We start from the raw sequence: 24,552 nt of genomic DNA, 5'->3' as shown, positions 1-24,552 counted from the left end.
AAATCTACTGGATGTGCGCTAAGGCATGTGACATGTCTCTGGAGAGACAGAGTGTAAAATTCAACCTGAACTCTGTGTGTAAGCTCTCGAGACACGGGTACCCCGCAGCCACGCTACCTTGGCATAGTGCTCCTGCTTGCTGTAGATGGCTGACAGAAGGCGATAGCACTCCAGACACTCCACATCCTCGTTGAGTATATGGTTTGTCATCTTTTCAGCTTCCTTCGTCCGCCCCATCATTGCTAAAACCTGAGCCTACAGAGCCACATGATAAAGAGTTATGATCTTAAAAAGCTCAGCCCTTCTTAATACATGATGCTGCATGCAGCGGCTGGTGCTGGGCTCCTGCTTCTCCTGCTGGTGGTGTTAAGAGGCACCTCAAGGAAAGGTGGAAGGACTGACCCTTCCTAGCAAGTAAGGGGCAGGTCAGATTTTCTCTATGCCAAGTCGTCATGGTTTAACCCCAGCCAGCAACTAAGCACTATGCAGCTGCTCACTCACTTCGCCCCCTCCTCAGTGGGATGGGGGAAAGAATTGGAAAAAGAAGGTAAAACTTGTGGTTTGAGATAAGAACAGTTTAATAGACCAGAAAGGAAGAAACTAATAACAATAATAATAACAATAATAAAATGACAATAATAATAAAAGGATTGGAATGTACAAGTGATGTACAATGCAATTGCTCACCACTCGCTGACCGATGCCCAGTTAGTTCCTGAGCAGCGATCCCTGCCCCAGCCAACTCCCCCCCCCCCCGCCCCAGTTTATATACTGGGCATGATGTCACATGGTATGGAATACCCCTTCGGCCAGTTTGGGTCAACTGCCCTGGCTGTGTCCCCTCCCAACTTCTTGTGCCCCTCCAGCCTTCTTGCTGGCTGGGCATGAGAAGCTGAAAAGTCCTTGACTTAGTCTAAACACTGCTTAGCAACAACTGAAAACACCAGTGTGTTATCAACATTCTTCTACTAAATAAACACAGAACTCTACCAGCTACTAGAAAGAACATTAACTCTATCCCAGCTAAAAGCAGAACACAAGTTCTGCTCAGCTGGAAAGGCAGTGGCTGAGACATGGGTCTGAGGACGGGATGGGTGACCAGGAAACAAGAAAGACAGGAGAGGCGGTCGCTGGATGGCCGGCATGGAGGTGGAACCAAGCTCTGAGCCTTGGGCAACATTCACACTAACACAGCCATGCTGCTCCACTTTTGTGGCCCTGCCCTGGCCAAGCTCGCCCCACACTCACCAGTGCCAGTCGGATCTCTTTGTTTGAAGGCTGCAGTGATGCCGCTTCTCTGTAAATCTGCAACGCTTCTTCATACCGCCCCGTGTTGTAATACAGAGCCCCCAGCGGGGACAGGATTTCAGCCTTCCGGGATACCTTCAGTGCCCTGGAATTTGGGAAAAAGAGATGCTTTCAGGTGGTGGGAGGATCAAAGCAGAAAAGCAAAGTGTGGCTTGTGCTGGGACGGAGCAGCAAAGCTCTGCACCCTGCATGGCATGCTCATCCCATCCTGGGGAGCACAGATTTAAAGTCCCAGGGAGGGACGAGCATGCCCACAGCAGCAATCCCTCTGGCTACCTGAGAAGGGGAGAGGGCCACCTCCAAAGTACATCCAAGCACACAGCAGGGGTGGGGATGGCTGAGGGTGGCAGAGCCCAGGGAGCATAAACTCAAATCAGGATGCCAAAAAGGAGGCAAAAACCCCCCACACCAGTCCACCCTGCTGCATACTGGGAGTCAGAGTCTGCCTCCTGCACATGGCTAGGAAGGGTCGGGGTTCCTGATGGTGCCGAGGTTTTGGTGCTGGGCTGTGCAGCAGTTATGGCTGTTACTGGTGCAGCACCCACAGACTGGCTTTGAGCAGGGTGGGAGTCATGCTAACAACCTGCTTACACCACCAAGAAACCTCTGACTTTGTTGTTAAGAGCATCCCCCAGCCAAAAGCAGCAGGGTGTCTATCCTGGGGGCTTCGTAACAGTCCAGGGAAGTCAACACTGCCTGAGCCTGTGCTGCCTGTCCAAGCACTCCTGAAAAATAGCCAAATAAGCAAAGGTAAACCCAATTTCAAAAAGATGGAGAAGGAAGGGGAGGAAACCCAAACATGCACTGACAGATTCACATATCAGAGACAGGCCATACACGGGGAGGAGGGAAACCTCTGTCTCCCATCTGAAATTCTTACCGCTTGTACCACACTTCGGCCTCTTTGTTCTGTCCCAGGGAGCGGTGAAGCCTGCCCAGGTTCACCATGGCCACGTGGTGAGCGGGGCTCAGGTGGATGGCCTGCCTGTAGTGGGACACGGCTCGCTCGGGAGCCCCTGGAGAGGAGAACAACTGTTAAACCGGTGCCTCAGAAAAATCCTGTTGTGAACTCAGCACGCAGTAATGCTCTGGGTTTTCTTTCAGCTATTGCTGTGTGCGTGGGAGCCGTTTTGAGAAAGAAATTCTGCCTCAGCCTTTCGAGGGATTAAGTGTAAGGAAAAGTGCTGTCCAAATTAAGGTTTAGGCTCCCATATTCAGAGATGATCCTGAGAAATAGGTTTTCTAGGGGTGGGTTTTTGCAAGTCGAGGGTACAGTCACCAGAAGAAGACTCCTGACTGAAAGCACCCTCCCCTCACGCTGTGGGAGGATGCACCCCCCACGCTAAGGACAGAGCCCACCCCAGAGAGGGGGCTGGGGCGCGTGTCCCACCTCCCGGGAGAGCATCCTTCCACCCTGGCCCACTGGAGAGATGGGCAACGGAGACACAAGCCACCCAGTATTCCCCATAACCCCACCAGAGCCGCAAATAGTTTTCGGCTCTTTCCAAAACAGACTATTCCCTCTTTCTGGTGTGCTGGCCCTGCTCAGCCTCTGCACTGCTCAACAGGACTGGGAGTAGCTGCCAGTGACCAGCTGATTCCCACCTCGGGGCAAGAAATCCCAGACCAGAAGTGTCCAGGTGCCTATTTTGGAGCACACAGGCACCATCTCTGCGTTGCAGAGGAGCCATTGGGTGGCACTGCTTTGCTGTGCGAAAACGTCTACCAGTGCAAGGTCCCGCAGTCCATGACATCACCGAGCACCACAACAAAATACAACACCTTGCAAAAAAAGAAAGGTGCCAGACCGCTAGCCTAAATCGTGTATTTTTCTTTATCTAAATAATGGCTTTCCTCCAGAAGGATCGTGCAGTGCTCTCCTCAGGCAGGGCCTGCTGACTACCCGTTCCAGCATTTCAGCAATGCGAATATTGTATTTTAACCTCAGTGCTCGTTTAACTGGTTTGCACACTCTAGACCAGGTAATCTCCTGATGAAAACCGATATTCACAGGGCTTTGTCCACCAACAAAGCTTTTGAGTATTGGCAATTTTTAAGCCAAATCACTTCACAATGTATTTAATTCCATTTCTAGCTGGAAAGCAGAACTTGAAAACAGCCTGCGTGTGTTGGGGCACTGAACATATGCTGCCGTGGGAATTTTATTTTCATAGCTTTTCAGATCTAGTTTGGCTTTCCTGAGACTATCTATGCAACACAAAAGTAACATTGACACTTCCTGGCGTCTCCCTTACAGGAGAGAGGAAGGACATCTGTAGGGATATTTAGAAGCACTTAAGATTCATCCAAGGCCAACGACATATCGTTCAGGGTAGGACTTTTTCAAAACATCCAGCAGCAGCCTCGATCTTCTCCCACCACTGAGCAGGCAGATGTTTTTGAAAATCCTATCTACAAAACATCCCGGGAAGCAGCTGGCCGTGCACCTCCGTCCGTAAGTCAGCCAGTGCCTCCCCTGCTCAACACACAGGGGTAATGTGCATCGTTAAGGGAGACACATCGAGCGTCTGTGACCACTGCAGAGCTGTCTAGAGTTATGGCTCCCCAGAGCTGACACTTGCCGGAGGCTTGTCACACAAATCCCTGCAAGTTAATCGGCGTGGTGCTTCACAGCATCTCCCTGTGCCCACCAGGGAAGAGCGCAGCCTGTGACGGACTCGCTGCCAGCCGCTTCCTTCACGCCTTGTCGTGTCTCCAGGAGGGTTATTTACACATCATGCCCGAAGTATCAAAAGTCAGTGGGTTTTTTTTCCTGTTGTTTGTGTGTAGGGAAGTGTAGGAGTAAACCCGGAAAAGTTAGTTTTGACTTTGGCAGAACACATAAGTGCAAAAAAATAGAAGGTGCACTGCACTGCGTTTGAACCACAATTTTTGGCAGGAATAGGGCAGTTTATCTGGATTGGGAAGCAAAGATGAGTACAACATCAGAGTGAAATTATCGAAGACTTTTTATTATTTGCAAGGTTGAATTTTGCCAGGGCACAAATTCAGAACCTCAACCTCTGCCGCTAATGCCATGATGCCTTTATTTGATTACGAATACTCATTTTGGTTTCGTATTTATTTCACACTGGTACTACAGAAGAGCAATGGCTGAGCATCTGCTCAGGGGCAGGACAGGCAGCTGCAGCCTGACGGACACCACCACCCTTTCTTCCCAAGCACCACTGGAGCCAGGGACAGTGTGAAAGGGGCAGATGGGTAGCAACCCCGCACTTTAAGCCTAAAATATTTCATCACTGAGTGTCAGCTCTGTTCTGAAGGGACCAGGGTGAGACAGTAGTTTGGTTTCCACTAGTCATCTGTCAAATTTGGCCTTGCTTATAAAGCTGTCAATAAAAGGCAGCAATTACAGCGGCTTTTTTGTTGTTGTTGTTATGTGGATGCCAGGAAGTACCAGAGTCCAGGGAAGTTGGATGGGAGCTAGGAGCCCAGAAAAGAAAGGCTTTGGATGTCATTATGGAGCTCCTGAGAAATCAATTCACCCCACAGTATCTTAGGTTTTGTTTTCACAGATGATTGTGGTTTAAAAGTCATGTTCGTTTTTATAGCGGTGGCACTCAACCTTTACAACGAGCTGCTTTGTCACCAAGTAGAGCTGCAAGTGCTCCAAAGACCCTAACGATCCACTTATGTGCCTGGGATTTGGTCTGATGTAGCCATGCTTTCCTGGAGAAACTGCAGTATTGTCAGGGTGCTGCCCAGCTCGAATTGAATAGGATAACTGCCGGTCCGAAGATGGTGAGAAACACTGAAGGAAATAGCCGGGCTGAATGCCATTGCTGCACAGTGCCTGCCTTGATTACAAATTTCAGTACGCTGTGCCATCTCAGCAGCACAGGGATGTTTATTTCCAAGCTACAGTGGAGGCACATCTATTGCCTTGGAAGCTTTTGACACCCTTTTAAATGTGTACTGCTGAATAAAAATCAAAGCAAGTAAGGCAGAGGGGGAAAATCCCTTGCTCCTTCTCACTTACCGGTATCAACCAAGAAAACACCGTAGTTGTTATGCAGATCGGAGCTCTCTGGACAATTCTCTATGCCAGCCTTATAGACTTCCTCTGCTTCTTTAAGCCGTTCCTTAAAAGAGGAGATTTCTCAGCCGTGGCAGAAAGGGTGTCAGCACCATTTGCCGCATACCTGCATTTTGTGACAACTCCCTCGCTGCATGGTGAGCTCAGCCCACCCTGCCTTCTAGGAGGCCAAAATTTTACCCCATGGCATGGATGCGATATAGCTGCTGTCTGGTACGCCAGAGCAATTCAGACAGCTTTCCCCCATACATGTGCAATCGGAGCTACCTGTGAAACAAAAATAACAGCTGGAAAAGGTGGCTCCTGTGCAACGTCAGCAAGCACCCAGCTGGGAAACACAGCAGCAGGGGTCATGTTGGTTCTGTTGAGAAATATCTGTCATCTGGGAGCTGATATGTTTTAATTTCTTTAATGAGCATCTTGATGGCTAACTTTTCCCCTCTGGAGCTCTGCTGCTTGTTCCCTAAGCAGCAGGGAAAACACAAGGAATGAAAGCTTGGTGTGTGTGACAGCTGGGGGACGGGGAGCTCATGCAGGGGGATGACGAAAGCTGGAGGAGGATGGGGGGCAATGAAAGAGTGGGGAAAATCTGACAGATTCAGATTAAAACCAGGCATTGTCAACGCATGAGATGGAGCTCACTGGGATTGACAGGACGTGCCACTGCGCTAATTCCCAGATACAGTGAGCCCTTACATTTTGCACAGATTTCAAGGAGGTTTGTTGGTGCTGAGCATTTCTGGAAAATACAGATCTTTTCTTTGGGAACACCCTGCCTACAGAAAGTATCCCACTGGCTGGGCTCCATCTGGCCTGAGCTACAGGCAGCCTGGTCCTGAAATGAAAATAAGGTGTCTCGTTTGGATCAAATAGCAACTTAATAAGGTTTCCATTTCCTTCCAGCCAGCCAGTGCGTGCCCACTGCCTGCATGCTTGCTAGCATGGGTTATCATGGTCCTCCTCTCTCCCCTAACCTCACAACTCTGCTGTGGGGTGTATTTATGGAACAGCAGAGACAAGCACGGTGCAGAAGAGTGTCAGGCAAGCCTACAGCACCAAAGACTCTTTTTTCAATTCTTCCCTTTCCGTGGAGTGGCACAGCCCTACAGCGACAAACTCCACACCCAAGCGAAATCAGCCACCCAGGTCTCCACCAAGGAGCCACCAAGGCAGACCTCCTGCTTGGGACCTGAATCCACGTTGAAATAAGAGGTTGGTCCATTCCCAGTTATGGACTCTCCTCTCCTCAAGTCCTGCAAACCCCAGAGCCTCTGGGGCTTTCTCTGGATTTAAAGGGTGTACCTGACAGCAGCTTTTGCTCTGTAGCTGCTTAAATGTGTGGACTCCTTTCTCACCTCCTATTTCAGAACTGGAGAGCTGGAATTAATCGCATTGGAAGAGTATGACTTGATGAAAGCACACAGTTTGCCATGGTTAAGTGCTTTCACATTTACATGATAAAGGTCAGCCAGCAGAAAAGATAGTGTGTGATAAAACACAGAAACACATTTTTAAGAAGTGCTTAAGTTTGGACATTTTGGATATATTTATGTGAATTTGACATCATTGTCCTGCGGGGTCAGGAAAAGTGTAGCAATCATCAGAATTGACTAAAATGAAGAGCAATTTTTTGAGAAAGCATCTGTGTCACTGAGACACTGACAACCATATTTTCAAAGCTTTCTGTATTAGTTTATTTCCCTCTGATTTTAATTTTCAGCCAAGGAATGTGGCTTTGTGTGCATGTATGTCAGTTTTCTTCATTTCATTTACTGATCATAAACCCAGTCTTTAAAGCATGGAAGGGCAGTGTTAAACTGGATTAGCAGTGTCCCACATCAAAACATTCACACTCACCAATATTGAGCACTTAGTATTTTTATCATGGTTGCATTGCTTTTTTGGCACCTAACGTCCTGACCCTGCATGCCTCAGGCTCAGCACAGAGCCTGGGATGATTTTGCTAACAAAGTGTTTGCATTAAGCCCAGTCAGAAACTGGGAAGGGTGGGACCAGCTTTTTGTGCCAGAGCTTTCCCCCTCACAGCCTCTCCTCTTCTTGGGAGAAATGCTCTAAGTTCATCAAGGCTTGATTCTCATTAACACTTAATAATGCCACTCCCAGACCTTCATGAAACATTAATCAACCTCACAAAATTCAGAAGATTGGCTTAAAAAATGTATGAGATTTTTATGATATTAAAAAATTATGCATGTGAGGATCTCTCAGCTGAACTCCAGGGTTTTTCAGTCTGGTTATGCCTGTGTAGGCTCTCCTCTGCAGCTAAGTGGGTTAAAAAGTTTCTTTTTCTTAGTGTAGGCTGATATTATTACACACACACACACACAGGAATCACTTGAATCCAGAAACTAGGGCCTGAAAAGAGCCATTAAGTAGCTAGCACGAGATGGCTGATGAAACTGCAAGAGCTGGGAAGAAGATGCTGTTCAAGTGCATCAGAATAAATCCTGGGGAAGCTGTGTCACAGGAGTGTTGTGAAAACAGTGAACAAAATGTTTGATTTCTGGTATCAGCACCACTGCAGTGATCATGGAAAACAAGGAAAACAACAATACATTGTGACCGAGTTACGATACCAAGCAGAAAGAGCAGTAAGAAGGGCAAGCATTTATAAAAGGCACAAATAAGCCAAACTGTTTTATACAATGTGGCAGTGTTTTCTTCCATGCCGGCTCTGGCTTCAGAATCAACTATCAAGGAGATAAAAGGGCAATTACATCGAGTTACAGGCCAATTCCCCGGCACATGAGACACACCTCTTAGGAGCATTTTTTACAGGTGTAGAAAGGACAGACCTATAAGCCCTATCTCAGATTCATCACCTTTAAGATATGGGGGAACACGTTGTGTGGGACCAACCAAGGCAATCCTGGCACCATTTCACTGAGCCACGTCCACCATTTCCCCCTTCTTAGCCTTAGTGCAAAGCTGGAGGAGTGGCAGGTTGTCAAGGGCATGGTCACCTCATGCGAGTTATTTTAATGTGCCACTACAGCACTTCAGCCCCTTTCTATCACATCCCATCGAGAGGGAATCAGTTTGTGCTCCCTTCCCCAAAGTTCCATAGCAATGCTGTCCATGTAGCCTACGGCATACTGCCTGGCATCAGATACCCCTATAGCTGTGAGACAGACTCCGGGCCACAAGTAGACAGAAAAACAGGTTTGTAACATTTAGCCATTTTGGACACTATTGCTTGGACAAAGAGGAAAACCCAAAACCGAAAAATGGGGTCCTGTCATCATCCTTTGGTGTGAAAATGCCAAAACTTCTGCCTGTACCCCTCCAGGAAGCACACAGCACTAGGGCGTGATTCTGCAGCCCACAGCCACGGGCAGCAGCACCTATTTGTAGGACAGCCCCTACTGCCGTCACTAGGATGGGCGTGCAAGGCAGGAGCTGCACAATCAGGTAGTCATCTGCTGTGGCTGAACATGAGAAGGTGTTAAAAGCCTGCAGGAAATCGCTCTTTTCTGAGGAAATTGTACTATCTTTTTTCCCCTACCACTTACTCAATTCACAAGATGAACAATCTATACGTAAGAGTAGATGAATTATTGCTGGACTTACTAATGGCATTTGCTTTGGGCAGAAGGCCTCGGGACTCTATAATGGTTTTATTGCTCTGTTGACCTTACAATTGATTGTTCTAATTAATAATCTCAATTAATATTAAAACCAGGTATTACTGTAGAGGACTCATTTCCGACACTTACAGGAGACCCTTCATTGACAGGCTTATTCAAAACACAGCTCCCATTCAACGAGGCTCTTCCTTCAATTTATACACTATATTTCTAGGTCCCTGCAGCTGATATTGATAATATTCAAATATTTGAAAGTCACTTAAAAGGGAGAATAAAATAGCACATCTTTCAGTAATCCACATATATCATACGTGAGTTTTGCAGAGTGCCTACATCATTAAAGAAGCCTAAACCAGAACAAGACCTCTGCTTGTAGTTTTGCTGACATTTACCCACTTCCCTTACAAAGAGATTTCACTAACCCGCTTAATGGAAAACAGTGAAAGATGACACTCTTTTCGTTTGTCTGTATTTGCATTTGGCCATGTTTTAAGAAAGCTTTAGCACCCCGTGCTATGGAACAGTTAGATTTGAACCTTGGGGGAGAAAAAAACATCAGTTTTCAAAAAGTTTGCAGAGGTGTGCTGGAGCTGTATAGTTACAAGGACCTCTTCACCCACCCCCATAGCCCCATACTGGGGCCACTGGTTGTGGCCGCAGCCTGTGGGAGCAACACCCAAAGCACAGCATCCCTCATATGCTGCTACAGGCGTGGAGAAAAGCAGGGCTTGGTGGTCTCGACGTGGGCACCCACACTTTGTGGCTTCTTCTGAACTCAAGCTTTTTGTGCCTCAACTTCCCTTTCCCTCCATGGGGACAATATTTCACTTCACAGGGACCTTGTAGAAATAAACTACCTAACTACAGAGTAGGGAGAGCCCTGAGTAATGAGCATGGGGAACAAGCCTGAGAGGAAATGAGTAATCCTGCCTCCAGAGTGCAGCCTGGGCCGTGCGCAGTAAATAAGGCCTGGGGGCACATATTGAACAATGAGGTTAAATAAAATATTGAACAGCTGCTCATTAAGAGCAACGTAAAGCTAGCAAGCCTTCCCAGCCCCTCTATGTGATCACCTACCACGGTAATTAAGGGCCATATTCCAATGTGTGCGTGCAAGGGGCAGAATTTGGGCTGCAGAGGCCACCTGGTTTCTGACATTTCCTAGCTCTGGAGTGATTTATTATGAAATCTTAAGGTGTAGGCGTGTGTGTCTGAGGGGGAAGCGCTTGCCTGTTCTGCTGTCACAACATTCAAGGTGCAATGGATTAAGACTTCGCCATAGACGCGGGGAGCTGCAGAGAGGGTATTTACTCACAACTTCAACAGTGATTTAATTCAGAGCCACATCATGTGGGTGTAATTACTCACTGCAAATGAGTTGCCTCCCATCTTGAAAAAGTCATCTCTAAAGCAGCCCAAGTGCTCTCTGCAGACAGCCGCAGACCCACGCGTGCCACCGCACGTGTGCAAGGCGAGGGTGCTCCGCTGGGACGCACAGGAGGTGATGCGGCTGCGGCAGCAGTGCATGCACACATGCAGAAGGCACGAGAGTTCAAGTGATGCCCGTTACCTGTTCAGCTAGCAGCGAGGCCAGGCTTGAGTAAGCATCTGCGAACTCTGGGCCATACTTAATGGAGTCCCGCAGTAAGATTACAGCTTCCTCCTTCTTCCCCTGGGACCTGCAGCACAGGGAAGGAGGGAAAAAAAGAAAGAAACATTCTTGTAAGCACATGTTTAGGTCATCCCACTGATTAACTACTTTAAAGAGATGTGAAAGTTCCCAACTTGACCTTTTCAACAAAGACGAAATGATTCACTCGTGCTTCCTCTCCACAGTGTGCATACCCAGCACCTCTTTGGCCCATCGCTGTTTCCATATGTTATTCTCAGGGGTTGGGAGGACATCGGCTTTAATGAATCTGCTGTTTGGTCTGCTATTCTGGTGATTGTCATACTGAGCACTATGCAATGATCCCAGTGAACACAAAACACCCCCAAAACAGTATTCCTCAACCCCACACACTGAGGAGTAAAAAGTATTTTATTTTGGCTATCAGGCAAGCAGTACAGGCCACATGCTCTGTCTGTTGAGTCATAACCACTAGATCTTGTAAAATTCTCCAGTCCTACTGTACATCTCCTCTCAATATTTCTCTTTATGGCAAATACATCAAATTCTGCCCCATTCATCCCATCAGAAATTAAGGATACATGAAGAACAAGATAGCAAAAGTGTCTGCAGGCATGAAGTACTGCACAAGACCCTTCCAGCAATGTCCTTGGGAAGTCACATGCCCTATAGGAAGGGATGCTGTCAGGGTAACACCGCGTTTGCAATCAGCTTCTGGAGGTCTGGCCCCAGTCATGTCACTGAGGCACTGACTGAGCTGGCAACAGGACATTTGCTCTCACCAGCCCTGCTCTCACATCAGTAGGTTGGAGACACCAAAACATTTGCATTTCCTTAAAAAAATTCCTGCAGACTCTTTGCATGTTCCTAGACAGCAAGTGTTGTTATAGATCCACTTTTGACTTAGTTAAATTAATACTTTGAAATTAAAATATCACTAAGTTAAATCTGCCTGGGATCTCTAAATAATTCCTTAGCAAGTGGATCATTAGGCTAGAGGAGTCTGTTCTCAGATCCTAAGGATTATGAGATAGGTAGCTGAGAGATGGCTATGCTGATGAGCTAGGCTTTTTCCAGTGTTGCTCTGCATTTACTGCCATGGAAAACGGAAAAGGTTTCTTGAACAAAAATCTAAGGATGTTTATTTATTTGAGCTACAATTTCTCCAGTATTGCTCTGTATTTCTTTCCTTGGAAAAATGAGAAGGTTTCCTGAACAAACATCTAAGGATGTTTAGCTGGACTGGAACAACATTTTCCTTGTGTTGGGTGTACAAAGAATATGAATAGCAGGGCTTACAAAAAGAAACAAAGGGCTCTGGGACACAGAAAATATGTGAACACCTTGCTGCTTTGGCCTTAGATTTCATCTGAGTGACATGGTCAAGTAACCAGATCTTGTTTATAAGGTGCAAATTTCAGCTGATAATATATGTGGCTTTGCAGACTTTTCCCCTTTCTAGTTGTGTAACTGGAAGAGTATTTTGCCTGTGCATTAAGCTAAGTAAAACCAGTTGTGCTAGTCTTTTTCTTCTTCCAGTGGTGTTCCATATAAATTACACGAATGAAGCAAAAACAAATAAAGAACCACTTTTCTCCTGAACTAATTAAAGACTAGCTAGCTTGTCAATTTATAGAACTTTTGGATCCCTTGGCTGGAGTTTCATGACACACTTTTATAAATCAAAAACAGATGACTGCTTTATAAAGGTATTGATGTTTGGCAAAAAAAATTTAGGAAATGCCAGCTACAGAAATAAAAGGATTAAGTGATCCACTCAGCAGCAGTAAAAGTTCCCATTAACCACAAGCATGCACTCTGAACATGGAGCAGCCCTCTTAATTACCCTTTTTTATAAAATGGCCTTTTTTTTCCCCGTTTGATCCAAGAACAATGTTTGTCTCCTGAAAGTGGGGCTAGAGAGGGAAAGATTATGGCGTCTTTTTATGTGACAGACTGAATTATATTAAAAAAAGCAGATCCAGTAGTTTCTCAGAGGACTCAGGCCTGCAAGATACCAAGTGCTCTGGCCAAGCACTTAAACGCGTACTTGATTTTTATGTATGCAAGTTGAAAATTAATTACTGACTGAAGTGCTTTCCTGGATCAAGGCCAATGCTTTGCAGGATCATGGCCGTCGCTTATATCAGTCTCATGCAATTTGGGAGAGTGCAGAGCATTGGAAGAACAGTCCGATACACTAATTTACTGTAAACTGGGGATCTGGAGCAGGAAAAGCTAGGTAATGTATACTTTTGCTGTGACAGAGAGAGGAACAAATTCAACTGACATGAGGAGTCTATGATCACTTAATCCAATTTTTCCCCAAATTACCTTGCCTTACAATGCCCTCTCCTGACTCCCTCTTCCACTTGAGTCCCCAGCCTCCCCTCTACAATCAGCATGTCTGAGCCAAGAGCAAGGAACAGCTCTTTCCACCAGGAGCATCTCTTCCATATTTTTGCAAGTGCCCTGCAGTTGGAGAAGCATCAGCTTAAACCATCCCGCAGAAGTCTGGTGATGCATGGGTCTGTGTGTGGGCTGTTAGCACTGGAGCAAATTTCATTTGCAACAGAAAAAGTAACCTAGGAATTACTGCTCTAGAGGACTTTTTAACTTTCAAGATTTGTTTTATTTTGTGAAGTTAGTTTGACTGCATTAAAGCCAGAACTCAAACAAGGGCTCCACAACTGTTCTGAACATCTCATCTTGGTTTCACACCATAATCCAAGGGGAGCTTGCAGTGTCTAACTCCAACTGTATGAAAGGAAGCCTCTAAGCCTGCTCAACTCCCTAGTTTAAAACTGATTCAGATAATTTAGATGCATTCCTTTGCCATTCATCTATACCATGTGGATGACACCAAAGTGGGGGAGTGGGCAATATTCTGCACATCAGGGATGCTTTTCAGAGGGACCGGGTCTAATGGGAACCTCAGGAAGTTCAACAAAAGTCCTGCAAGTCCTGCACCCGGAGTGGGATAACCCCATGCACAAGCACAGGTTGGGGGACGACTGGGGTCCTGGTGGACAACAAATTGATCATGGGCCAGCAATGTACCCTACATGGCAAAGAAGGCCAACAGTGGGTCTAGGGAAGTGATCTCTCCACCTTATATGATACTTGTGAGACCACATCTGGAGCAACGTCTGTCCAGAGTTGGGCTCCCAAGTGCAAGAAAGGCATGGACTTACTGGAGGAAGCCCAACAGACGGCTACTAAAGAAGGTCAGGGCTAGAGTACCTGTTGCATCAAGGAGAAGCTAAGCAAGCCATGTCTGCGCAGTCCGGAGAAGAGAAGGCTCAGGGGTGGCTTCAGTGCTGCTTGCAGCTACCAGGTCAGACGATACAATGAAGCCAGAGCCAAACTCTTCTCAGAGGTGCACGGTGACAGGACAAGAGGCAACAGATGCAAGTAAGAACATGGGAAATTCTGATTAGATGTACAGAGAAATATTTTTCACCATGAGGGTGGTCAAACACTCAAACAGGTTGCATGGAGAGATTGTGGCATCTCTGTCCTTGGAGGTGTTCAAGATTCAGCAGGACACAGCCCTGAGCAACCTGATCCAATTAGACTTGCTCTGAGTAGTGGGCTTGACCAAATCATCTCCAGAGGTCCATTCCAACCTAAGTTATTTTCTGAATCTACTGTAAATTTGACACTGCCAGAGTTTGGTTGATTTGGGTTTTTTTCCCCCAAACAGGCTACAACATGTGATACTGACAGATAACAACAGCACTTCATGTAACACAAGAGTATCCTAACCAGAGACCATCCAGAAAGCCAGATGCAGTATCCCTGAATATTATCACTCAGTTTGCTTCTTTGAATGGAAGGGAGGAATGCTTCACTCTCTAAAAGATCTTAAATCTCGATATACGTAATATCTATCTGATGTTTTTCAGCATCTTCAGACAGTTACACAAGCCTGTGTCAGCACATTCACATACATACATATCCAGAAGCCTGTATCAGAGAGGGCAGATAGTCCTCCTTCCTCTGAATAGATGGGTTTGCTAAACTTGGGACTAAATCATGGCAACAAACACACAGAACACATTGTGTGTTACTCTACATTCAGAAGAGAATCAGTCCTTTGAATAAACTCAAGATTTCATTGCACAGTGTTTCCAGGCATTTCACTTTCCCCTCGAAAATGAAGCCATAACACTCTCAAAGCACGTAAGAGTTATGAGGCTTTTCTTCATAAGAAACAGTGTACTGAATATTGGAGTGCTTTAGGTATGGATAGATACAGTACCGCAAATAAGAGGTTCTCTCCCATTCTTCCTGCAATAGAAAGCCAAGATAAATATTTACTTCAAATGTTCATAATATTTTATTTCTTGTGTCTTTACAGAATATCCCACAGGCTATAAATTTGTGAGGTATTCTGAAGGATATTTATCTCAGTTTTTTCAAGCTGTATCTCAACAAAACTGAACCTATATAGAGAACTTAAATATTTATATAATGGGAAACTTCAAACCAAAACACAAGAAAGCAGCATCAGGCTGCTCTGTGTCACTGGTCACGGACCACAAAAGCAGAGAAAGAGATTTCTCACTTTTAGGTAGGCCATCTTTTGGGTCTATTTTAACTAAGATATCTGTTGGCATTGTTTAATTATCTACTCTCCAATATTTATATTAGGCAAGAAAATGATGACATACAACTTTATTTTAGGATATGTAAACAAAACCAGAGGCTTATTCAGCCATTACCCTGCAATGCTTCCTGAGAACATTCATCTTCTGGCACATAGCTGTCTTCATTATGTGCAAACAGAAAATGGAAACATCCTTTTTCATCTAGGACTTCCGCAGAAAAAAACCTTAAAAATTCCACCCTGTGGTCCTCAAACCAGACTTTTACTCAAGCTTAAATCACAAGCAATAGATGCGTAAATAGAGAGCTTATTTACAGGGAATAACAAGAGGCAGATTCCCACATGGGAATAGCAAACCCATCCTTCCAAAATCCTGGAGTTCCCCTCTCCCAGCACTCCAGAGGAGGTGAAATCTAATATCCGCCATCAGATTTCTACGCTATGAGCAGGGGTGGGTAAAAGGAAATCAGCAGAATTCAACTGGGAGTTCCCCATGCCAGACGGTTTCATTACGTGTCCCAGTACAAGTAGCACTGTTACTGGACGTGCCTTAAGTGTTGCAGATCCAGCTCTTCCTGATCTGCACTATGCACTAAAGCCTCTGCAAAGAGGACAGAAAATGCTTTTATGGCTTGACCATTTATTGTCTCTCTGCCATATGTTTAAAAATCAAAACACTCCCCGTAATGTCTCATAGCACAGCCAGAAAGTAATATCTGCCTGTAATACTCTGCAGATTTTCATTTATTACCTATATTAGAGTAGCATTTAGTGTCTGCAGAATACTGGTTGCCCTATATACATATATATGAAAGGATAATTTGGAGAGCCAGGTAGAAAACATAAATAAAGACAAAGCTGTAGGAAAGGGGAGCTTGAAATCTCTGCCTCGTTCCCGTCTGGTCATCTCACAAGTCACCTCGTGCTCCAGCATGGCTGATGATCCCTTGTAAGTTGATGGATGATCCAGGAAAGGTCCTGGCAAAGTGGTTTGGACTAGTGTTTTAGGAGAGACATTCATATAGGATCTGCCTGCACACTATCTGCTTTACATATGTGCTAATCCCTCCACCATGAACTCTACCTATGTTTTAGCAGGTTTTTTAAAGCTGAATAGGGAGAGGAGAACAGCCAGTTTCCATTATAATTAATACTACTGGTGTGTCCAGGTGCACTAGGTTGTTTTAGAAGCCTAAAAAAAAGTCTAGAAAATGGGAGCAAATGGGTGTAGGAAAAGGGCAGGTGGAACTTGAGCCCTTTCTTTTAACACGTTTAGCACAAGCATCACACACCTTTAACATACCACAATATATGGCAACACAGAAGGATGCAGAGCACATACAGTCCAACAGGACACACAATATCTTAACTATCACATTAAGAAAAACATGACATATTGCACACAAAACAAACAGCACTTCTAAGAGATTTTCCCACATGTCTCCTTTGTGCTTTGCCAGTGCAACAAATCCAGTTTCTACCCATCTGCTGGGTCATAAGAGCCCATCAACAGGCCAGATTTAAGCATTATTGACATGTCCTGGTGCTGCTTCTGGTTTACGTCCTTTTGTATTAATATTTTACATTAAAAAAAAATATCACAGAGAATAATAACTAAGGCAAACATGATGGATTAAAAGGACAATATGTATTTTTAAACACCATTGCTACCCAAGATTAATTTCAATCAACCAAATCTGATGAATAATACAAAGACTTTCCATTTCTCTTGCAATAAGACTGTCTTTACCATTTTCCTTTCTTGTGAGTATTTCCAGTAAAGCACTCACCTACTTTCTATTTAAGAATTACTCATCTGCCATATTCTAACCTCAAACCATCAGGTTTACTTGTAATATTATTCTGATAACTTCTCTGCTACCGAACAGACCAGGCAGAACTTCAGCAATCCACTTAATATCCGTCACATACACTCAGAGTAACATTTCAGAACCAGAGAGCTCAAGTACGTTTTGATGAGACAGTGCTACTTTAAAACCTGTCCAACACTAAAGCCCAAGCTACTCTAAAAGATTTACCAGAGACCTATTACCAGCAAAATAGGTGCAGTTTATATCAGCAAAAGTGTACTTCTACTGCTGTAGTTTATGCAGTTCTGTCAGCAAATAACACGCTATCCTCACAAAAACAAGGCATTTTTTTTTGCTGGTGCAAAACAGCAATGCAGGAATAGAGATATTTTACTTTTTTTTAATTGCACCCCTAGCAGATCTCATCATATGGGCAAAGCTGCTTGTGTAGATCTTTAAGTTCAGTCTTTAGATAAGGTTAGTTAAATTAATTTGCATGATTATGATCGTCTGCTATTCTCCTTGCTAAAGGCTGACACTAGAAGTAACGAATGAAATTATGAGCTGATTAACTTGTTTTCTTGCTCAGCAGAGTAACCATATAGGGATGTAAACCAGCTTTCCCCTCAAATCCAGACCCACCCGCTCTGCAATGGGATGAACCTTCTGCTGCTCTGAGCATCTCAGAGTTAGGTGCTTATGCCTAAACTACGCATCGACCTTCCCATACAGCTAATGAAGAGAAGTGGGAACTTGCAGAGAGGGATTTGTTGGATCTGTGTTATTTATTAGATTTGCATCAGATGCCTGTCTTTGAATAACATGGCTTACTGCACTGGAAAGGCTTACACCTCTCCACCGAGATGGGAATCTCAGATGACTAGTTGGGTTTAGGCACCTCATTTTTGATGCCTGATTTAGAACAAGTGAATTCCCTCCAACTGAAACACAATTGTAAACAGCACCTGAAGTGATGTGGCAGACAGCATAAGGATATCCAAACTAAGCCTCACCTTTGTGCCGGCACTCTAGGTCGGCAATAAGAAATAACGCCATTCCTTTACCAGTTGGCAGAAAAAACTACTTTGGTAATGTGCATAGAAAGAATGTGAATTTCCTTGGTGCCAGTTCTGTGTTCAACTTACTTGAGCAGGTTGCCGAGATTGAAGAGAGCTCGATTGTGCTGAGGGTTTAACTGAAGGGCCCGTCTGTAGTAGTCCTTTGCCTCCACCACGTCTTTGGTCAACGTTCCCAAGTTGTTGAGAGCACTTGCATGACGAGGGTACAGTCTAGGAAAAATGAAATATCAAGTTACAGACACTCATTAATTGGCAAATAAAGCTGAGGTCACTGATGTTGCCACCACTGCTGTTCAGCACTTGGTAAAGGGAAGGATGCCAGCTAGGAAACACTGCTTTCCCCTCATTTGCTGCAGGTCCTGATGGGATCCTGAGGAACCTTTTCAACTCACAAAGAGATTGCAAATCAGATCTTCTCCTACAGTTCCTGCATGCCTCCATGCAAAAGGGAACATTGAACAGTTTTGAAAGCCTATTTTACCCTCCAAGCAAAAGGCAAAGTGACTAAAGCAGCTTGAACGTTTTTATTCAAAATGTTTTTCAAACAAGCAAGAAGGGCTTTGTCAAAAATGTTTCCAATGGAAATATGTTTTGACATATACAGAAACCAACACAACACTGTTTAAGTTGATCTGTTTTGGTTTTTTAAATCAGTTTTCCACAATAAAAGTGGTAACAAAGTGCAAAAGGAAACTTGAAATCAGCTGTTGAACAATGTCTTCAGGACCAAGCAAAATGATAAAAAAATCTGGAAACAGACTGCTTAACAGTATGAATTCCCTAAGCTTCTAGTTGTATTTTTTTACCACTTGGTTCAGTTTTCGTTTTAACTGATCTGTTGATCTTTACATCTACCTGTTTCAGTTATAACACTACATATTGGGCCCAGTGCATCTCTGTTAAAATTCTCCATAAATTAAGAACAACATCATGGTCCATTCAGCTGCTTAAATTCTCAAAGTTGTGCTCCTACATTAATATTTTCGTTTGCAGGTCTTTCATCAGAAAACTCCAGAGGTGAAAGTGGTCCAGGGCAAGATTTAGCACACAGGACCCTTTGTGTCACAGAGGGGTGAAAACTGAGGTTCATTATGATAAAGAAATACAACTATGACGGTAGCCCACAGAGGTCCCAGGCAAGCTGTGTGAGTATGTCTGATGCCCTGGTATGAAATGGTGCGCAGGTGCTTGCCCACAGAACTCCTCCAGATGATCACTTCATTCATGATGGGGAGGAAGCGGGTTAACATGGTCAAGGCTTTGGTTTGAGAAGACCTAGTTGCAAATACCGCTGCCACTGCAGATTTTCTATTTCAGATGAGGACAAGTCATCTGACATTTCTTTGCCTTAGGTCCCTGTTCATGGGAAAGTGATGTGGATAATGACATTAAAAGTAGTTGGCTATGACAGCCCAGGGTACAACATCAGGAGGGGCATTTAAAGGAAGAAGGGATTATGACTCTATAATATAGTCTGACTCTAAAGTTTGCAACTGTTTTTAATCTAAGACTTTCCATGGTGGGGGTTTTTTGCCTGGAGTTTTTCATTATGTCAGTTCAGCCCTGGGATTTTCTGTGCTTAAGTACCATGAATAATTTAGCATTTTATACACTGCTGCAACATTTGTATCAGTCACATTTCCGCTCCACAGCACATAAGTGATTTTGGCAAGATCTTACTTGGGGCTGAAGCTGGGAACACACAAGGGAACTCCGGGAGAAATGGACATGCACTGGTAACAAACCCAGGATGCTTCCTACAACTAAGTAATAGAAGAGCCCAAAGTCCTTTTTCCACCCAACACCAAGTCTAGCAGACAAGGATTGCAAAGCCACATAGTTGAGGAGAGATCATTCAAGGATGCAGCCATATATGTTTTTTAAAACTTAGCGTATTACAATGACAAAAGATAAATGTAGTGTCCACCACTCATAGTAACTAATGACGGCACACTCTCTCAACATCCCTCCCATACAGAAAAGCATCCCGTCTCTCAGAGGTAACCGCTTCTCCTGCTGCAAGCCCTCAGGTGCGGCGCCCTGTGTCTCCATTCACCCACGCTACCCACATTCGCTGCTAGAGTGATTTTTGAAGAGCTCCCTAACTGATCTAGTCACAGAGGAGCAAAGAATAGGAAATTCATGGTGAGACTGCAGCTGGCATAGAAATAGTATCACTTTCCATCACTGAAGCTACCCAGTGAGCCCGATGTGTTTCGGGATGTGAAAGGCTGCCTGTGCTTGGAGAAGCATCAGCAAAGGACAAGACGGTGATGAGGGTATAGTGTTGAGTCTTGACCTTCGCCCTAAAATCCACTGGTGATCAAGGCTAAGCCTCCGCAGCTGAAGCAGGCTGGAACAAACGCTTTCCACAGCAACAGCAGGGGAGCAATGGAAAGGACCAAGCTTGCTTGCTCTTCAGCACTTGGGACACAGCTCTGTGTGATAACTTGACCAGGATCTTGAGCAAAGAACATCCTATCTACCTTAGGGCAAATGACTGAGGGCTCAGCCTTGTTTCCCATTTCTTCCATGGCATTTTGACATTGTTTTGGACCAAAAAAAGGTCTGGGAGTTATATTTTTGAGGCTTTTTTTCCAGTTGGGTATGATAAAAGCTGTGCACTACTTCTGTCAGTACTCACACATAAAACCAGCTCTAATATCTCACATGAAGTCGCTTGAGTTATGAGTGGGCAAAAGTATTTCAGACAATTCTTGGGAAAGTCAGAAACAGATTAACATTTTACAGGCCTAAACCTGATGGTTTTGCTCTCAAACTTCCAGAAATTAATTCTGTTCTTGGCCTCTAGTGCTCCCATGACAATGTAGGCCCAGGAGATCCACTTGCACCAATTTGGAGAGGAATGAAAACTCAAGATTAAAAAAAGAGAACTGATTTCACCTTTAAATTACACAGTTCTGACCAGCAGCTCCATAAATACACTTCTGAGCTCAGAGCTAAACCCTCTCGACAGCAAATCACAGGATGCAAGCACGTCTCCCATGTATCTTGGGCTCTATTTCTTGTGTTTTACATTTATTCATTACATCTCATTGCCCTTTCCAAGAAATATAAGTGAAAAAACAGAACCTCAGCTAGCACGAATTGTCAGCTTAAACCCGCTTAGCATCTGGCCTGAAGAACTTCCAACATTTGCAATTTTACATATCTGAACAAACGTTAAGAGAAAAATCTGAGCACAGTGAGATAAGGCAGTGGTGTTGGGCTTTGCCGTCAGGGTTCAGTTCTTTATAGTTTTATTTAAAATATTACTTTATTACAGCAGTAGAGCAAGATGCCACTCAACTGAGTTCAGCAGAGAGCATAACCAAGCCCTAAGAGAGCGTCACCTCCAGGAAAGTAACCAGACCCAGAGGCTGAGCCCATGACCATCCACGCTGTTATATTGTTAACATGATCCCTAACAGTTTCACACCAGCCACAAATAGTTCCCAGGCGTGGTCCAGGGCTGAACCCAGACCAGGGTTTGGTCCCAAAAGCCAGCTTGGGCTCAGCCGCTGTCTCTCAGAGGATACAAACACTTATGGAATACTTGCAGGTCAATTTATGCCAGTTGGCCTCAGGGCTAGAGAATGGAGACCAGACCCTTTTTTATTTATTAATATGGATGTTGACTAAAGGCCTTATTCAAACTACCCTCTGTTCACGCACACCCCCTGCTGTTAGTAACAGCTTCCTGGGGATAAAAACAGACTAGAACAAAGTCTTGCGGCTGGATTTACAGAACAGCATAAAACTTGACCACAAGTGACTAATTAAAGCAACATTTACTCAAGAACTCTCAAAATGTTTCTGCAAAACTTGCAGATACACCATTTGCAAACTGGTTTGCTTTTTGCTGTATGTGATCTATTGTTTTAATGAATGGAGGCACACGTACATCTTTTTTTTCTATTTTTTATGGTATCATGAGGTTTGTGCTGTTTTTCAAGACTTTTGGAATTGGTCCCAATTATTCCCAATGTCTACTTTGCTTATTTGGACCATAAGCTCTCTGATGCAAAGATTGTCTCTTCCCCACATATATTTATTTCTTGGAAGGGTCAGAAACACATAACCAGGACAGGCGGTCTCCAGTTAACCTGAAGTTTCTTCATGCCACAATAATGATAATACTTAGAAGCCAGACCTTGTTTTACAAATAGTCAGGACACTCTGAGATGCAAGGAATCAGTTGGAACATATATACTTTGTTTTGCAACTTCTCTTAAGAAACAAAGCTTTCAATCTGGACACACACGGAGCTGTACTTTCCTTGCCACCACCATTGATAATGGTAACAGTCTGCAGGCAATATCCTTTTTGCTATGCATCTGATTAGGTAGAAATTCCTCTAGGCTTCACCTAATCAAATGCAAGTGCTGCATTATTTATGAAAGAAAGCTGAATTTCATTAAACTTATTCTACAAGAAGCAGTTCATGTAAAAAAATAGTTTCACCTTTCTTTTAGAAATCAGAATAATTTTCTTTAAAAACCTACATTCACAGGTGATTATAATAGAAGTCTTGAAACGGCAAAATTACTTTAAAAAAAAAAAGGAAACCAACCCATAAAAGTATATTTTAAATCAGGCTGGGATTTCATTTCTAAAGAAAAGACAAGTGGGATGTTTCCTTGTTGCAGAATGAATAATTCAAATGATTCCTCCAGTGCTGCATCTGCAATTGTCAGAATAAATTTAAGCAGCTTTCCCTTTAACTATTACAGGTATACACTGCACAAGAACTCCCGTTAGTAATTATCCCCGCTTCTTTTAGGCTAGTGAAATTCCCTCTAATACCACTGAACAAAAAAGCCTTATTGACTCGCACAGTCAAGAGATTTCCCATTTCACAAGAAGATACCAGGCATAAAACATATATAGTCATCAAAACGCTGATGACCATTTATTTTGCTTTTTAATTTAATGCTGTTATTACCTGAAACATTAGTTAAGAAAAAAATTGAAGGGTTTTGTTTGGCAACGTATCTGAACTACAAGACAATTTCAGAAAAAAAGAGTAAGGGAGGGAATTTGTTGTCATGACTACAACCTATAATCCACCAAGAATTTTAATTCTTTTAATTCAGATTGAGAGAGACCACTTAAACAACTGGCACGCTCTGCTCGCAGTCCTGCCTTTAAATGGCCCTTGGGCTGGTGCCAGAAGTATTCAGGGGGCAAAAGGCATTAGCGTGACAACTCCCCGCTCACTGTTAAGAGCATTATGTGGGTTTTGCACAGCCATCGCTGCGCAGGGGCAGAGAGCAACAGGGGATGGGGCCAGGCTAATGCACAATTAGCCAGGGAAACTGCCAGGAACAGCATGGAAAGGGCTGCAATACCAGCTTTCAGGTGTCCGGGCAGCCCCCCATGGACACCACATGATAAAGGGGTTATTGAAAGCAGTCCAGAGCCACTTCTCAGAGCTCAGACAGCCCTGAGATATCAGGGACCAAGATGACTCTCCCTGATGCCCCATCCCAGTACCTCCCCGTGGCTCTGCCCAGCCCCTTGCCACCCTCCAAGCGTCGATGATAAGCCTGTTGAAAGAACGTTCCCAGTGACTTGAGACATGAGTCCTTAAAGCCATTATAAAATCTGTAAGCCATGCTGGCCATCATTAACCTAACGGCCATGCCACGGCAGCAGCAGCAAGAAAAAAACCTGCCTGCATCATCTTGCACAATATTCAAAGGGGCTCCAAGCATATTCATTTCTGCTAGAAAGAAAAATCAGCAACTGATTCACCTGGGGAGATCTAGCATGCCTGTTTTTTGTTAATGCATCTTTTGATTAAAGAATGCATTTAAACTTAGCACTCGCAGGGAATGCTCTACCTTTGAAGCAGCTGTGATTAATTACCACCGCTGTGCCGCCGTGAGAAAACAGGTTGTGTTGCCTCTCTCCTGGCAAAAGAAGAGGGGCTGAAGAGCCCTGGGACAGACGTCCTCTCACCAGTCCTCCATACTGCGGGATGCCTCCCTCCTACCCGCTCTCGGCTCTCCTGGTGCCTGTGCGACCCTACCACAACGCTCAACATCCAGGAGGCTCACTTCAGCCAGATTAAGCCTGCAGAGTCAGGCCTTAATTACCCAAGCCCAATTACTTGCTGGCAGCATGGCAACTTGTTTTTAAGGCACGTTTTGTCCCATTTCAACACATACCGTAATATTTTATTGGCATCATTTTGCCAACAAAAGTAAGAATGTTACGTGAATAATGTTTCATCTGTGCCAAATTTTTACACTGCCCGTTTTATATTTACTCTGGTATACTACTCCAAGCCAATTTTCCAATTTTAATATTACATCACACTCATTTTCACGTATTTACGTAAGTTCTCAATAAAGCTCTATGTCAGGTTGAATTAAAACTTGACTTGATGTAATTCAGAGACCAGTCATCCTACAGGGAACAATCCTGTGCTGGCAACAACTC

At 44.3% G+C, this 24,552-nt stretch overlaps 1 protein-coding gene across 3 annotated transcripts in view; it reads right to left on the bottom strand.

The window, feature by feature from the left end:
* Window positions 1–24,552, bottom strand: part of TMTC1 (transmembrane O-mannosyltransferase targeting cadherins 1) — a 146,840-nt gene that overhangs the window by 7,636 nt on the left and 114,652 nt on the right. For all 3 annotated transcript variants that reach the window (XM_069807624.1, XM_069807623.1, XM_069807625.1), the window contains 6 exons: window positions 18,172–18,315; window positions 10,544–10,652; window positions 5,309–5,411; window positions 2,189–2,324; window positions 1,249–1,393; window positions 118–255 (listed from right to left, as the gene is read on the bottom strand). In XM_069807624.1, coding sequence (XP_069663725.1) covers window positions 118–255; window positions 1,249–1,393; window positions 2,189–2,324; window positions 5,309–5,411; window positions 10,544–10,652; window positions 18,172–18,315 — 775 coding nt within the window. The remainder of the gene's footprint in view (window positions 1–117; window positions 256–1,248; window positions 1,394–2,188; window positions 2,325–5,308; window positions 5,412–10,543; window positions 10,653–18,171; window positions 18,316–24,552) is intronic.

This window comes from Haliaeetus albicilla, chromosome 19, assembly GCF_947461875.1.
Source record: "Haliaeetus albicilla chromosome 19, bHalAlb1.1, whole genome shotgun sequence".
In the NCBI taxonomy this organism is placed as follows: Eukaryota; Metazoa; Chordata; class Aves; order Accipitriformes; family Accipitridae; genus Haliaeetus; species Haliaeetus albicilla.
This window is presented reverse-complemented; position numbering and strand designations above follow the sequence as displayed.